This window comes from Ambystoma mexicanum, chromosome 4p, assembly GCF_040938575.1.
Source record: "Ambystoma mexicanum isolate Mex_15411 chromosome 4p, UKY_AmexF1_1, whole genome shotgun sequence".
Taxonomy (NCBI): Eukaryota; Metazoa; Chordata; class Amphibia; order Caudata; family Ambystomatidae; genus Ambystoma; species Ambystoma mexicanum.
Genome location: NC_090927.1, coordinates 1,225,666,558 through 1,225,683,032, shown reverse-complemented (window position 1 = coordinate 1,225,683,032; position 16,475 = coordinate 1,225,666,558). Strand labels below are relative to the sequence as shown.

Sequence of the window (16,475 nt, the reverse complement as noted above, 5' to 3'; positions counted from 1 at the left end):
ATCACCTTGCAGGGAGTGAAGACAAGGGGGAATCTGGGTGATCTTCAGGCATGGTACGTTCAGATTTGCGCAAGTGCACAGACGGTTAAAGGGAGGGGGAGTGGAGGCGGGGACCAAGCGCAGGGGCGTACGCGAGTTCTATCATACGCAAAGGTTAATATAAATGAAAAAGGGATTTAAAGCACATTGGCACGAATCCAGCAGGCACATGACACAGACGGATGGTGTATTGTGGACACCTGTTTTTTTCTTCTCCCAGAAGTCCATACATCAGTATTTCACCTCAATAACCAGAACACAATCATTAAGAAATCCCTTTGTAATAAGTATAATCATTCACATGATGGGCGCCTATGCAATGGCAATCGACGGCTGTTGGCACCAATATGTGCAGGTTACTATTTGTTTATAGACTAGACCAGAAGGCACGGCCAACCTCTGAGGTTTGGCCCAGAAGACACTGCTCTGAAAGCCAAGGCATAATTAGGTGCTAATAGGCTTGCTTAGTATGCAGATTTCGATTCATGCTCCTACACAGCACACCAGATGAGACCTTTGCAGATCTGAAAAGAAGGCAGCCGTCAGCAGTTTCAAAATGGGGCACCTTTAAGAACATCCGCTCTTGAGCGTTGGAGCAAATGTTTAAAAGCCATCTTGAATGCGTCGATCTCTGCTTCAGTGCCTGCGAAAAAGGCTGGGCAAACGCTATCTAATTTCAGCAGCTGGCACGCCGACCCTCATTGAACTCGCTTTCCATTTTGGATTGGGAAAGAACAGGTCCGTCCAACGGTAATACAGCAGCTAAAGAGGCCATCCCACTCGGCAATGACTTCCTTGTTGCTGCTTTCCTAAACCCTTTTCTGCAGACGCCGCAGAATCCAATAGTGGCACTTGCAGGGGAAGTCTTTTCATTTACAAGAAATCTGATGTATGGCGGAGGGAGGGCCAGGAATTTATGTTAAGGTGTTCCCCATCTCTGTACACTCAAAATGGTTGATGAAACCAAATTCAGCGGGATTGCTTCTTTGTTGTTGTTTTGTTTGGGTTAAATTTCCCCGGTTATGTTATACCATGATTTGTTAGGGGGGTATTGCTATAGCACAACTGTGCTATTTGCGTGGCCATTTTGACATTTTCAGATGGCCTATTTTCAGCAGGTTATTCAGTGCAGGCAATCATATTATTTAAATCATCTCCATGTTAGATGCAATGCCTAGGCAAGGACGACATGAAACACATGTTTACATGCAGCCATAGGGTGACATTAGATTTCTAAATAAGAATCATTCTCGAATACTTGTACAATGAAGGCAACATTAGGTGCAAAATGAGGTTTGTCATTGTGTGTGTGTTATATGGGCTGCCCAGATAACAGGAGGCCACCAGAACACCACTTTCCCCGGCTTGGCTTCCATCATTTTGCAAATCATTTATATATGTTGCTTGTCTCTAATTTGTTGAACTGGAGTTAAAGAAGATCTCAATTCCCAGAAGATCTGGCACGGTCAAATGAAATCCCACGGATGGAAAACTGATGTGCCAGTGGCTTGGAGTCCGCTGGTGACCCTAGTGTAGCGTGCAAAATGTATTGACACCGTTGTATGGGTCAGGATCTGAAGCATATTGAAGGTGATGTGTTAACCTTCCTCTCTTTAACATCTGGAAAATATTGCATGATTTTCAGGCTATCCACAACCTGAAATTTCATGGCGATCATTTTCATATCTGTTGTCATTTTGAAAACATAAACACAACTTTTATGTGCTGTGAGTTTCCGAATTTGGCCCTAACGTTTTGTGTGGAGTATTTGGACCAACCAATGTGACAGTCTTCACACCAACTTGGTTCTCAAAATGAATCCCTCTTTTGTGAGCCAATTGTGGAAAAACACAAATGTCGAGCTGAAGGCAAGGCAGCAAAGCAAGCACATGACGTAAACCGAAATGTGAACATTTGTTATTTAAATACCCTTTGTTCTGCTCAGTTTCCTTATATGAATTTGGAAAACACCACCTGTTCAGGTGTACACGAGGCTCACATTAAAGCTCCAAGTAGCATATGAAAAAAAGCATATACAATGTTCGAGAGAGATAAAATGAATCTTAAGTTCCTGGGTTAAGTGTATTGTCTCCCTTGCAAAGGACGCCAAAGAAATCAGATGAGTGGCATACTGCTTTGAGAGTACTGAAGATGTGAAGTGAGTTATGCAAAGAACTGCCATAATAATGCAGAACTAGTCCCTTACAGAATTCAGAGTGAGAGATCCTTGGAGGGACAGTTCAGATTGAACTGCCGAGACTGCTGTAATCATTACTTTTTACAAGGGTTGAAAGGCTGGGCCAAGGAAGCAGGGACGTAATTTCACCAAAATGAAAGGGGTAACAGAAGTGGCATCACAGCATCCTTGATCTCTGATGACATCACAGGAAATGGTGTCATTTGACCCCGCCTCCAAGTGCATCGCAGGAAGTGATGGCACATAACCTTACACCCCTTGACAAAACAGCCAGTGGCATCATTTAGCATGTTCCTCAGTACACCAAGAAAAGAAATATGGTTACAATATCACTGTAATATGATATACATTTCATACAAGAATGCATCACCATATGTCACGTTAAAGGGAATACACACATGGTACATCATCACACAGACCAAGAGGCTGACACCACAACATTGTACTTATCTATATGCTGCTGAGTTTATATGTTAGTAACCATACATGTCTGAGCTATATGGTCAGTGGCATATATGGTTCAGTAGACCTGGCTAGAATTCAAACCTATAATGGCAGAACACACATAGTGAGCACTTAATCCACTGAGCTATCTTAACAGCTATGTATCCTTAAATGTGCATACCACAGCATTTGGTAATGTGTTGACTATGGTGGTTATATTTTTTATTAACATATCACTTACTATTACAGTGCTTAGAAACAGCAGGGTTATGTCATGGCACACTAGTAAACCTGATAATTGTAGTGTTATATATTTTTTTAAAGGACTCGTGAGGTTGGTGGGTAGACATCTTCATAAATGTTTCTTTTTAACTTCACAATTGATTCTACAGCATAGTGTGTCACAATTGGATAGCTCAGAGAGTTTAAATCATATGGCTTTTTTTCTATTCCTGCTGCAAAATGTGCTGTAGAATGTATTATTTCGACCTGGTGATGTGTACAGCTCCCTTGCGTCACTCAGTGTGGGAATCTCTACCCTTGTAGCAAAAATCAAAAGCTGCCACCCATTAATACATGCACAGTAAGTGACTATATCTTAAAGTGAAATATACACATTTAGTTCAATTGACCTTTCCCTTTAGAAGAAAATGCACAAGACAAATTATTATTTGCCTTTAAAAAAACTGCCCACCTTTTAAACCCAACAATTTTTAATGAAATAGTCCAAGGAAACAGGATGGGTCACTGGGGCAGCTAAGCACCAACAGGTGATGAGCATGATCACAGACAACTATGGAGGGGCACACATCCAAGCTGAAATGACGCTCCCAAGCCATCCATTGCGCTGATTGTTCACACACACACGCGTTTCATAGGAGGGCAGCCAACCCGTAGCTGCCTACACTCCGGTGCTTACCCGGAGGCTCAGGAATTTTGTGATAGGGGCACAGAGTGCCCCGCCACATCAAATATTATCTTTTTTCTGACAGAACATTTGATAATAGTTTGGTCTCTGTGAGGCACCAGGCTTAGCATTAAGTCTTGTTTTCCAAATGTTAATATCAATATTTTGCTAAGGAGTGGTCCTGCAATATACAGGACTAATAAAAAGGGGTGGTTCATGTGCCAGACCTAACATTTAACAGGCACCCACCACTGAAGCATGCATTGCACGTAAAAAGGCATCTCCACCAACACTGGACAAATAATTCTTAATTCAAGGCTCTACACAAGTGGACCAGCATTTTTAATCTCACCACACACGTTGCATTCTTTCTGCAAAGTCAGTTATGTTTCCTGTATTATTTTTGCAAGCCAATACAGAGGCACTGTGCTTTGAAAAATAGAATGTGGCTTGTTTGGCCTCTTATATTGTGCCATCAGTCTGCCTGTCAGGCATTTGAGGGACCTACAAGAATGTAAGTAAACAGGCAGACATCGCAAAAAATAATGAAGATAACCTAATATGGTGTCTTTCCTAATAAATGGTGCACGCTTTGGGCATCCAAGCGAAGTGGAAGTAGGGAAGTCAGTTCAGTAAAGCTTTTTATGTTGAAAAATCTGAAAACAGCCCAAAATAGGAGCCAGGAGACCTCTACAGATTGGCCAGCATGGTTCAATGAGGAAGTCAGGATTAAACGCTGGGTTTTTATTTCCAAAAATAGATAAGAAATGTCTCACTGAACTACATTACCTAGCACACATCTGGATCTGTGTATTGTTTGAACCACTTGCACCGCATGTTGATGTGGGCTCAGCGCTCTACAACTCGACCACAGCAACGTAGTAGACTTTGCGGCATACATCGCAGTCCAAAAATGTTAGTTACTTATTTAACATGTATTTAGCAGTTTACATATGACTGCAAATAAGCCTACAACAGGTTATGTATACCACATTTGTATAGACTACACTATCCACATTCGGGTCTCTTGGCGCTAGAAGTGTAAACAACTAAACACTGTATTAGAAATTAAAAGTGCAGGCTAAGTACCCTCAGGGAATTTAAAGGCAGCAGTTTGTCTGTGGCTCAGGGATTGAGGTGGGGGAAGGAGAACAAGGGGCGCAAAGTCTGGGTCTAATATTGCCAACCCGGCTGATAAGACTGACACGGGACCCGCATCTCATTCCTGTAACTGGACACCACACCCGTTAACTGTCACTTCCCACCCCAAAAACCGAGCCGAATTCAACGCCTTGTCGGTGCATCCTTAAACTTCAAAACCACATGTTCTGGAGTGAATTACCCTTGTCTAACTGAAAGCAATGTGCCAAATGTCAAGGTGATACCGTACAAAGCATTTGCCTTCCAGTCCCTGCAGAACTTACTGCAAGCCCAGCTCACAGCGGACACCAGGGATTCACGGTCGTTCTGGGAAAAAAAACAGTCTTTATACCTCAGGTGTAACTTGAAAACAAACACCAGCAATGCCATCACAGAACCACGTGGCTGGCCACCTATTTCAAGATGATGGATGGCCATCACAAAACCTAAGTGTGTGGAGCTGCGGATGGTCTGTGTACTAACAAGCGCAACTGGGGAAATTGCAGTCTGTCCAAGATGACACCAATCCAGCTCCTGAGGTTCTATATCTTAAAATTGCGGCAAAAATGGCCGTGGATAGAATATATCATGGCAAAAATGCTGTGGTTTTGCTACCTCAATCATGTAAAAGATGCGGGGAACTCTACTTTGCTGTGCTTAAACAATCTCCCCTGCACACACCCGGGCTGGTGCTGCTGCTGTCTGCACTCTGAGCTCTGCCCCCCCAACAATGCCCGATCTCCAGACGAGCTCAGCTTGAAAATGGCAGTTAAAGTCAGACACTTTGATGCCACACCCACTGCCCAGGCATGGCGGCAGGCATTCTGGAGCTTGCACGCTTTTTAAAATAGTTTGTTGAAACAACAAACTATTTTCAAAAGCACAACCTGCAGTCCCGGGAAAGGAGGCGCAAAAATATTTCAGAGGTCGCTGGGGAGACAGCATAGGTCGCTCATGCGACCTCTGGCGACCCCCAAATGACGTCCCTGCAAGGAAGTCTGCTTACACTAGCTGAACACTTTCCGGCACTTCTACTTGAGTCACTGAGCTACACATTGAAAAGATTTTGAGATGCTTTTTTTTAGAATCATTGGCTTTAAATTAAGGCTAATAGAACTTGGGAGGGGTCTTTATGATAGAATAATATCTGCCCCTAATCTGGGGAAAGACATTATCCCAAGCAATAATGATCCATCTCCCCTTTGGTCTATTAGGCTATTAGAACATGATTGCAAAGTATGTATATTCTTTTCCTGTAATGCTGAATAGGATATCTCAACCACACCCCACCGTTAACTGCTCGGGTTTGGCGGGGTAATCACTTGGTTGCCCTGCTTGACATCGGCTAGGTGTTCTTTCTGTTGGAGGCCCAAGTAGGGAGAGGCTGGATCCCCTATTTAGGTTTTACCCCACACCCTTGACCAACACAAGAACAGAGTGGGGTTATCCAGAAACATAGGCAGCCTTGACACCACCAAAAATACCCATGTCACAACCCCAAAAAGAGCCATAATGATGAATGAAATTCACACCCATCCTTTTAACCCTGTCACCAGCATGGGGAGCAACTGTGCATGGATTATGTTGCTCTGTTCTACTGCAGCTGGGGGCCATGTGAATGATAGTCACCCTGGCCATGTTGTGTTGCGCATGAAGAATGCTTGGGATGTGGTGTATATTAGTAGTTATAGACACATTCTGAGCATTCTCATTGATGGAGAGGAGGTCAATAATAACTTTTAAGCAGGGGTCAAGTCCTAAAAGAAAAGTGGGGGGGACTCATTAACATACCAATTGAATATGGTGCCAACAGAAATTAGCATTTGAAGGTGCCCTCTGAAAAAATGCGGGGGACTCCGTCCACCCGCGTGTACCCTTAACTTGAGCTCTGCTTTTAAGTACTAATTAGTGTAAACAAAGTTTTCTTGAGGGATCCTTTCTGAGTATGTCTGGCTGCTTTAGAAATAGATAACAGTGAACTGTTTCTAATGCAAAGGACATCGTCTTCATTCCCTCATGGCTTCTTAAATAAAGTCTGAATTTTAAGAATAGGAGCGGAGCTGAGAGCGGCTGTTTTGCTGCCTATTCATTATGAGGGTGGGAGAAGGGGTTCTCCCTACTCCTTATTATCACTCTGGACCTTAAGTCTAGCCCCTGGGCCCATGCAGTGGAGCAGGGCTGAAAGGGGGCTGTCCTGCTGTCCTGCTGTCCTGCTCATATCGTACTGTCACAGCTTCTGTCATAGCCCCTGTATGCTCCTACAGTGTGGCATGCATGAATACAGCTGTATGGCTGTATGGCTTTATCACCCAGGGGTGTGTGACCAGGGAGCCGCGCTGACATTCCTTCAAGTGTCCCTCTCTGCAGAGTGTGCTGATACAGAGCAGCTGAGCCATGCAAGCCTGTTCGCATCGCTTGCTGCTTTCCCTTTTGTGTAACTGGGGGGGAAGGGCGCTGGTAGGGTGTTCAGCATCAGGCGTCAAGATTGTGGAAGCCACTTCCTGCAGCCCCTCAGAGTGAGACCATTGTAGATTAATGATTGATTAATGACCATTGTAGATTAATGATTGATTAATGCCCATTGTAGATTAATGATTGATTAATGACCACGGACTGTAACACCAGGTGAGTGGCTGGGTTAGGTCTGGGAGGGTGGGTTAAGAAGAGTGAAGGTTTTTTGCCCGCAATAAGACATAAGTCCTGTTTGTCTGCCGCCCTCTACTGCCATTTATTGCTTATCCTTTGATTATCTTCAACTGCCCACAGCTTCACAATTCAGCTCCCTTCTCGCCTCAGCTGCCTCCCCCTTTCATTGCCTACCATGTCTGCTGAAAATCCTAAAAGTAAAAAGGAAAATCCGGGCTGAACACGTCCTGCCTCGCAGAAGTACAAAGTCACCCGAAGCCCCACCAACACCAGCAGGGGAGGCCAATGTTCTGGTTAATGAAACTTGGAGCCCAGGAACGGTACAGCAAAAGCTATAGCCTTTAAGAAGCCAACAATTATTTCCACTACCAGAGCACAGATGGCTTAATATATTTGCACACCACGACCAAAATCACAACTACTAATTTCAGCCCCCGAGGCGGATCACAGACTCTTAGAATGGGCCAGTGGGCACCTCTGAGGAACCTAGCGGTGACATGTCAAGACTTGGTACACATCCACACAAGTTTAAGGGGGATACCATGGATCTTCTAATGCTCAAAACTCCTTTGGATACCTTGAATTTAATCAAATCCCCGCAAACGGTTATGACAAATTCAGTCTCCTCGCCATTTATGCCGACTACAATCAACAGGGTGGCGGTGTTGAAGTAGAGGTCCGTGGGATTGGGTCTGACTCTTCCGTCTATGCTGAATTCTGTTGAAGCAAATCAAGTACAGGGTTGGGTTTTGCTGGACAATGGGCCTAACCGAGATAAACCGGCCCTATATGACGTTTTGCAGGGCATACTGATAGGATGTACAATCCGCCCTTGCCACCAATCTCTGAACAGCCCTAGTTTTCCCATGGTAAATGGGGGCAGAGAATTTGATGGTTGTGTGTGTCCGAGGGGGAGACCATGTGTGCTGAGAGTAGTTCACTGACCCCTAACAGCAGTCGCTCTCCCTACCATCTACCCCAGATGCACCCCTGTTTCACCCGGTTGAAAATATGATATGATATGTTAGGTTATTTATAATGCGCTTAATACCCAGAGGTTTCTAAGCGCGGACCCGGGTAGACAACCTGTGGTTCTCTGTGCTGTCCTGCTTCCAAGGCAAGAACGTTGCCCCTGAGCTATCCTCCTGAGCCACCAATAAGCAATAATGGGGCATTGGTGATTGGTGATTGGTGGCTGTCAGCGTGCCAAGGTCTTGGCAGAACTGGCGGATGTAAAGCAACAATTAGTTTCCCTCATAGAACTTCAAGGCAGGGAGAGAACCATCAATAGGGAGGGGGATATGGAGGGCCCAAAAATGCCGGACGTATCGGCCAGCTTGAATCCTCATGTTGAAATCAAACTTGGCCATATCAACATGTTTAAAATAGGGCCCACCAGGGGAAATGGAGTGGGCATTGGGATAAAAAGGTACTTGCCGCAGAATGAACTCTTGGTCTCAACCACTGCATGTACCCCTGCACACCCTACAGACAATTCAAGTGTAGAGACACCCCCACAGCCCCCTTCCTCGCAGAAGCTGAAGCAAGGGCAGTTTGTGGAGTTGGAAAGTCAGCTATTGGGGAGGGTTGTGTTAAATCTAACCATTCATATTACGGTCCTGCCAGATCTGTTCAACCAAGCATGCATGCTGTAAAGGGTAAGAAATGTAGTAATGGAGCTGGGGCCGAATGGGGAGTAAGCTACCCGAATTGGCCCGAAATAACCACGAAACTAGAGAGGCCCTTATTAATAAATGCATTAATTGGCTTTGCGTAGTGCGTGGCGTTATCTTTAAAGCCCGGGACGATATTGTAAACTGTACCAGGACCAACAGTTGGGAAGTAACCAAAACAGACTCCATATTAGTTGAATTTAGGGCACCAAGAGTGGCCAATAGCATTCCAGGGAAGGACATGAGATTTAAGCACCCATTAAACTCCACGATAGAAATGAAAGTGCATCTATCAAATTATGGTGAAAGTACCCTGGAAATGAATCCACCCGGCCTTGTACTCTATGTCCCAAACACACTCCCCATGGGAAAAACGTCAACGGGTAAGTCTATCTGGTCCACAATGCCATGGAGAAAACCTGCACATGCGGATTGGGTTCTTGGATGTGATTGTTCTCATGACAGGACCCTTGATTAAGACTATAAAGACTATTCCTGCAGATGATGGCCTACAGAAAGGTTTGTGCAATACATTATCTAGCTTCATATAGCAGTCAATAAGTGAACTATTTGCGCTAATGTTGTTATTGAAGAGACACTTATTTGCATCGAAAGAGACCCTAACTGGGTAGATATTCCACTGGCTAATACTTGTTCTTGGATGTATTTGTGGTTGCTCCAATATTGATGGGGAAGGGTAGTTTATCTGTCATATTTGTTGTGTTGTTGTTATATTTATGATGTTGTACTATAATGGCCTTATGGCCGAATAAAGTGATGATGATAAACCCTGTATGGAAGGGACCGACATACAATGTAAGCAAAGGTTCTTTTCTTAAGCAATACCAGTGCAATTGCCATCCTTAAGCAGGAGGTTGCCCAAACCTTAGTTGTCTGATCAGAATTTAAGTGGTGGAGCAAAGAGGCGTCAACTCAACTGCTGAAATAGACAACATCATTTTTTATCGACGCTCTAAAAATTAAATGGGATTTTAATATTATTCCTGTGTCATTCTTCGAAGTGTGCTGAATGCCAACTTATGTTAGGCATCTATGAAACAGTGTTTACCCAGTTGAATGACCCCAAACGGATAGGTTCAATTGCAATCAAACTAGGGAACATTTGCAAATGATTTCAGTGGCTTCACTGGTGAAGATAATCAATAATTCAGTGGCAAGACTGGAAAGCGTCCTATCCTATTGCTAGCCTAAAAGTCAGCACATTCAAGAACATTCGATAACATAACATTCCCCCACTGATAGGCAGTGTGCTGTTTTTGCCAGTGCGCAGAGCGATCAAATTTCCTATACACCAATTCCCAAGCAAAATGTAGACAACATGTCCAGAACGCAAAATATCTCCCACCTCTAATTCTTGGAAATCCTCTTCTTCCTCCACATCGTAGGAAAGAGTGTGTATTTTGATATCATCGGCTGAGAGATCGATGAACTTGCCATCGGGGTACTCCAAGCTGTCCTTTGTTGGCGACAGGTCTTCAATGAAGGTGGTTTCACAGCACTCTGCGCTGACGTTCTCGCCCCAAGATCGCAGCATGTTCTCAGAGTAGAGGATGATGTTGGGCCGGTAGTGGGACTCCACAGTCTGCTGAAGCATGTTTGGGTCGAGCAGTTGTTGCACAGAGTCATTGGCACCGATGTCCTTGCACGGTTGAGATGAAATACCTCCGACAATGTGGCCCTGGTACTGCGGCGTGGGATACACCGATACCAACCCATCCCTATTTTCTGCCATTAAGTTTCTCGTGTTGATCAGGCCGTTCCTTTTGCCAGCTTCGCTAATTTTGTTGTGCATTAGTACACTGCTCGGCTCAATTAAACCTTCCATTGTGTTTTTGCCTTGCTTCTGCAGAGTTAGTAATTGTAACTCGAAAGGGCAGGTCACATTTGCCTAATGGGTTCCATTTTCCTGCAAGCAGAAAAAACACCAAATATGATTAATAAACAATGGACGGCAGCACATCCTTTACTAATACCTCTGATTGACTGCACCCTACTTAGTTTAAAAATAAAAAAATTCAATGAATGGTGAAGGGCCTAAAATTAATGCGCAAAAAGCTTGTGCAATCAAGGGAAATGAGTCTCGCTTTGAGCTTCTGCGGCGAGCCTTTATGGAGGCCTTTTGAGAAAATAAACACATAGTATTCCCCGGAGCGTGGCAAGCATATTGAATATAGTTCAATGCAAAATAAAATAATTCAGTAAAATTGCTCAAAATTATTAAAATGACGAAGCCAGCACCATTCCGTCCTACGCCCTTTAGTAAAATATGCAGTACTGCTACACGTATAATAGGACCCCATTTTATAATTGATTGACAGGGATATGTTGAGCTGTATGTCTTCACTGTGAACATAAGGGTGTTAGCATTATCGAGGCAGAACAGCACATTATGATTTCGCTTTGCTTCTGTGCATTGCTCCTTCTCAGACTGAGTCCAAGTCACCCTTGGATCGTCTAGTCTTCATTTGAGAACTTTCTTCCGCGACCTACACTAGTGTCGTGCAACAGGTTGTATCTTTTCTGGGGAGTGAGGAAAGAGTGTCCATTACTGTATTGATGGGTGGGAGTTGAGAGCAAGTGGGAAAAAACCAAGAAAGTCTGTCACAGGAATGGGTTACTAGGAGCAAACAGCATGCAGGGCAAATCAAAGAGCGGTGGCCCCAACGGTGGCTCCGCTTTGATGCTAGTGGCTGATCCGATGATGGCAGACAAGCTTTTTGAGACTTTCGGCACAGGTGGTAGGCCACAGATTGATTTAGCCTTTCAGGACAAGCAAATCGCCTGAGCATATATAAAACCGATGGAGCATACAACTGTCTAGTTAGGCATGCATCAATCATACCCATCAAACGAATGAGAACACGGACTGACCAATCGCAACACTTAGTGAGACAATTATTACCAAAGCCTAATGTTATAAAACATGAGGGTGTTAGGACAATGATCGAGAATGTTGCTATGAAAACAGTGAGACAAGGAGTAGGACATACAAAGAGGACATTCCTAGGTTGGCCACACCAAATAGGCCACGTTGTGGTAGAGCTATAGGACAGGAGTTAGCTAAGCCAGATAGGGCACATGCTAGAAAGGGTAATGTTTATGGGAAGGCAAGGCTAGAGAACCTACTCAGAGCCTTGGCCCAAAGGTGGCAGGAGTCAGGATTTGAGAGAATCCTCTTCTGCGGGCTGTACATAAATACTTTTGGTAGTTATTCTACCAGAGCCAACTAAATCATTTTGAAAGACTGGAGAGGATACATGGCTCTGGGTTATAATTACTGCAGCCTGAAAATACCTTGATAGCGGGTAGAGAAACCAGTAAAGTATGGAAGAGATATCTAGGGCAAGAATGGGAAAGCTTCAGGTTTTTCCTGGGTAAAGCATGAAGAAGCTTCTAGGGTGAACTGGGGACAGCTACAGGTCTTACCCTGGAAAAAGTTCATCAAGTTCACAAAGGAACACTCAGTGTTGGAATCCTCTCACAAGGCCAAGTCAAAGACCAAAGGTTTGCTGGGGCTCTTAAAGCCTCATTGAGACTCTGTGATTTGGAGGATGTTCAACTGGGTGCAGAAATTGCACATTTTGTGAACAGAATAGAAATTTGACAATTAACCCACGACACTAGGTTTTCTTAGCATTGTCCTTCATTGAATTTTCTTCATCTTCTTTGGTTTTTTTTTTAAATCAATATTTTCTTTTAATTTTACCACTGTTGTCCTTGAATCTAATCTTTTGTTTGGGGTCTCTTTGCAATACATATTGCCCCAACCTAAAGATGTTGAACCACCCACACGTGTTGTGTGTTTTGTTGTAATCCACCCAGTGACAGTAGTGAAATCCCGGAAGTGGCAATGCCAAGGACATTGGCGCCTAAACAGACAATTCAAAAAGCAAGTTAGTGACAATTCATAATCCACAACTTGCTATGATAGCCCCTGATGCTTGCTCATATGCAGTAAGGCTCACTGCAGAGGGCCCGTGTAGCAGAGAAGCAATGTGAGTACCAGTCACCGGTGACCAAGCTATCAGCTGCCAGCTGACGAACCGCATGCTGAATGAGACTGGCCAATGTGGAAAGGGCTATTTGAGAAAGGGATGACCTGGGAATAATATCTGTGAGGATAGGTCACTGGGGGGAAACTTTGAACTTCATCCAAAATGATAAAAGATGCGAATTAATGTATGTAAAACACAAACACTCTGGATGACTGTTTCTTACAGTAAAATAGATGCATGCTATCAACGACCAATGTTTCCGTTTTTTCAGGGAAAGATGTATTGAATATGTTAAATAAGCAGGTATATGCATGCATTCAGCAATAATGATAAATTAAGTATTGGGAGAATTGAGATAAAGTACAGCTGAAAACTTTTAACATGAGCGCTTTGAAACACTTGCCTGCGTATAGGCGCTATAAACATAAACAATACCTTGCCAAAAAAAAAAGAATACCATTTCAAATTGAAAGATTCTTATTCTGAGTGATAGCTGAAGTTGGCAAATGCACGTATACTCAAATGTATTCATGAGAGCCATTGATCTTGCAATACTTGATGGTAGGGAAGAATCAAAGCAACAGTCACAACAACAAAAATGGTGTCTTGTGTAGCCCCTCGCAAGACACCATATAGGCAGCAGGTTTTCCCGACATGAGGCAAAATCTTGTGGGTGCTTCTAATTTTATGAATCGCAGAGCACTTCCTTCAAGATAGCAGGTATCAACTTTCTTGCTACAAAATAGTGAAAGTGCACTGTTACTACCTAGCTCGTTCTCAACTTGCCATTCATATTTGAACTCAATTGGTCCCTCCAAAATGGCTGCCTGATTGAGCAGCAGCATAACCACATCCAAAGCAGCCTGATGTTAGGCGCTTATACAATAAGAATATACAGTTTCAAAGCGCCCACAGGGCAGGGAGGGAGGGTGAATGTGAAGTACAAATTACAACATTACACACAATATTAGGAGCAGAGGGGAAAAAGGAAGGGGGGGGCAAACCTACTATGCCTTGTGAGAATTTAGAACGTACAGTTGCAGAAAGGAAGAGGGAAGAGGGGGTAAGTGCTGGGGAGTCCGAGCCAGTGGGGGAGCCAGGACGAAGTGCTACAATGTTGAGTGCTACACGGCCTCGGATGAAAGATGTCTAAGTGCGAGCCTCCAGAGCGGAGGGTATGCAGATGCAAAGTGCTGTGGAAAGACAGGAGCTGGGAACAATTGGTGTGGGAGGTCAAGGCCCAGAGGAGGCATAAGGGCCAAGGAACCCAATTCAGCAACTGTAGGATTAGCTGAGGAGAGAAGGAGGGAAGGAGGAGGAAAAGAGGTAAGTCTTCAGGAGGTTCCAGAATTTGAGAAGATCCTGTTCAAGACTCAGGAGGAGGGAGAGGCAACTCCAAAGGAGGGCGCCTGCAGAGGACAGTGCGTGACCCCCTGCCCTCTGCTTAGCAAAATGCTTGACACACAAGCAGTTGGTGCCAGAGGAGCTAAGCGGTCTAAGGAGAGAGTATTTAGAGAGATAAAGTTGAAGATAGTGTGTTCCCTGCGCCCAGATAGCCTTGTGGATGATGCAGAGGGATTTGAATGTAAACCGTGCAGCAACCAGGAGCCAGTGAAGACATTTTAGAGAGATGCAGTCCCTGGGCTTAAGGCCAAGGATAAGTCTTGCTGCCCTATTGTGGATAAGCTGAAGGTGTTGCAGAGTGGAAGAAGGAAGGTTCTGGAGGAGGTGGTTACAGTAGTCCAGTCTAGAGAGAACAAGGGCTTGAGTGACTTTGAACTTATGAGGGAAAGTAAGAAAAGGTAGATTTCCTTTGAGAAGGAAGAGCTGATAGTTGGACTTCTTGGCAATGTCCTGAGTGTGCGGGAGGAAGGAAAGAGAGGAGTTGAAGATGACTACAAGATTTCTGGCTTCAGTTGAAGGCGCAGGGGGAGAGCCCAAGGAGGAAGGCCAGAATGAAGGGAAGATGGAGGGAGCAGGGATCCCAATGGGAAGATCTCAGTTTTGCAGGCGTTGAGCCAGATATCAATGAAATTCACTAGGACTCGATGGCAGATAGGCAGTCAGGGATGATGGAGGGTGCAAGAGGGTCAACACGGAGTCTGAAGAAGAGCTGAGTGTCCTCTGCGTAACACTGGAAGTTGGATGAGAAAGCGGAGATGTGGCATGCAAATTAGATGTTGAGAATACAGAGGGGCAATATAGAGGTGGAGATGGAAGAAGGAGAGGAGAAGGGGCTCAGGATGACTTGGGAAGAGCGGTTAGAGAGGAAAGAGGGCAGCCAATCAGTGGATTTAATAGAAATCTGCCCTGAGTTTGCCCCTTCTGACCAATCTGACCCACACAGTCTGGGAGCCTATGTTTTAAAAGGGTTCTGTGTTGAGATTTCCATTTCTTTCCCCAATAATTTATTTAATTTCATTGCAATGTTTTTTAAATGAATCCAACAATTTTCCAAACTTATGAAATCATATTTTGTGTGTTCCCCATTTGCCATGTAAAATACATGATACCCATCAAAGGTGGAATTCAAGAATTTGTTGGACGAATATCAAAAACAACACGTTCAAATTCAATAAATCATTGGAAAAGAAAAAAATAAATCTTTTTTCATTAGTGACAACTAAATGACAGAAAGGGAAAAAGGAGAATATTTCCTATTGTAAAACTAAACATCTGTTTGCTGCAATCCGTTGCCATGAGCACCGAAGAAAAATATTGTAAACAATATAAGTAAGTGGATGCGTAAACTACCATTTAAGTCATTTCTTAGGTTTCTAAATGCCAATTTAGTACCTTTAATCACAAACATTGAAGGAAAAAACAGCATTAGATTATGTTTTCTTTTCCATTAGCAGAAACTCCAAGGCAAGGTCTCCCTCATTCTTCCATTATGTGTGACTTGGCAGGTAAGGACACCATACAGAACATTCATCATAAAAGTAAATCTACAAGCAAAATTATTACTACCGATGATATGCTGTTCTTGTTAATCAACCTGTGTTACTGATAATGCCTTACCTTGTCCAAGTCTAAGCTATATTTAGACAAGGTCACTGTTTTTCCATTGTTTGAAATATGCTTGAATTGAAAATGTTGGGTTGGAATTTCAGTTAGATGAAATATCATATAAAAGAACCCAGAATCAATGGTACAATAGATGTGACGGAAACAGGCAATATACATGTTATGGTCCAGAGTGAAAGCTGACTGGTAACAGTTGAGTGCCTGGGGGATGTAGGAGTATGGGGCAGTGCATTTCAACATTAGACTCTGCATTTCAACATATGTACTCCGCATTCACATTCACATTTTAGCAAGGGTTTGAACTTCAACTGGGGCCCAGCTGTGTGAAACTCATTGCTTGACTCAAGAGTGCGAGTCTCAAGCAGAATTAAATAGATGCCAATTCA

At 43.8% G+C, this 16,475-nt stretch overlaps 1 protein-coding gene across 2 annotated transcripts in view; it reads right to left on the bottom strand.

Annotated features, from left to right (window-relative positions):
* SYNDIG1 (synapse differentiation inducing 1) overlaps positions 1–16,475 on the bottom strand; it is a 1,155,325-nt gene that overhangs the window by 755,765 nt on the left and 383,085 nt on the right. For both annotated transcript variants that reach the window (XM_069606881.1, XM_069606880.1), the window contains exon 2: positions 10,413–10,973. In XM_069606881.1, coding sequence (XP_069462982.1) covers positions 10,413–10,892 — 480 coding nt within the window. In that variant the 5' untranslated portion in view covers positions 10,893–10,973. The remainder of the gene's footprint in view (positions 1–10,412; positions 10,974–16,475) is intronic.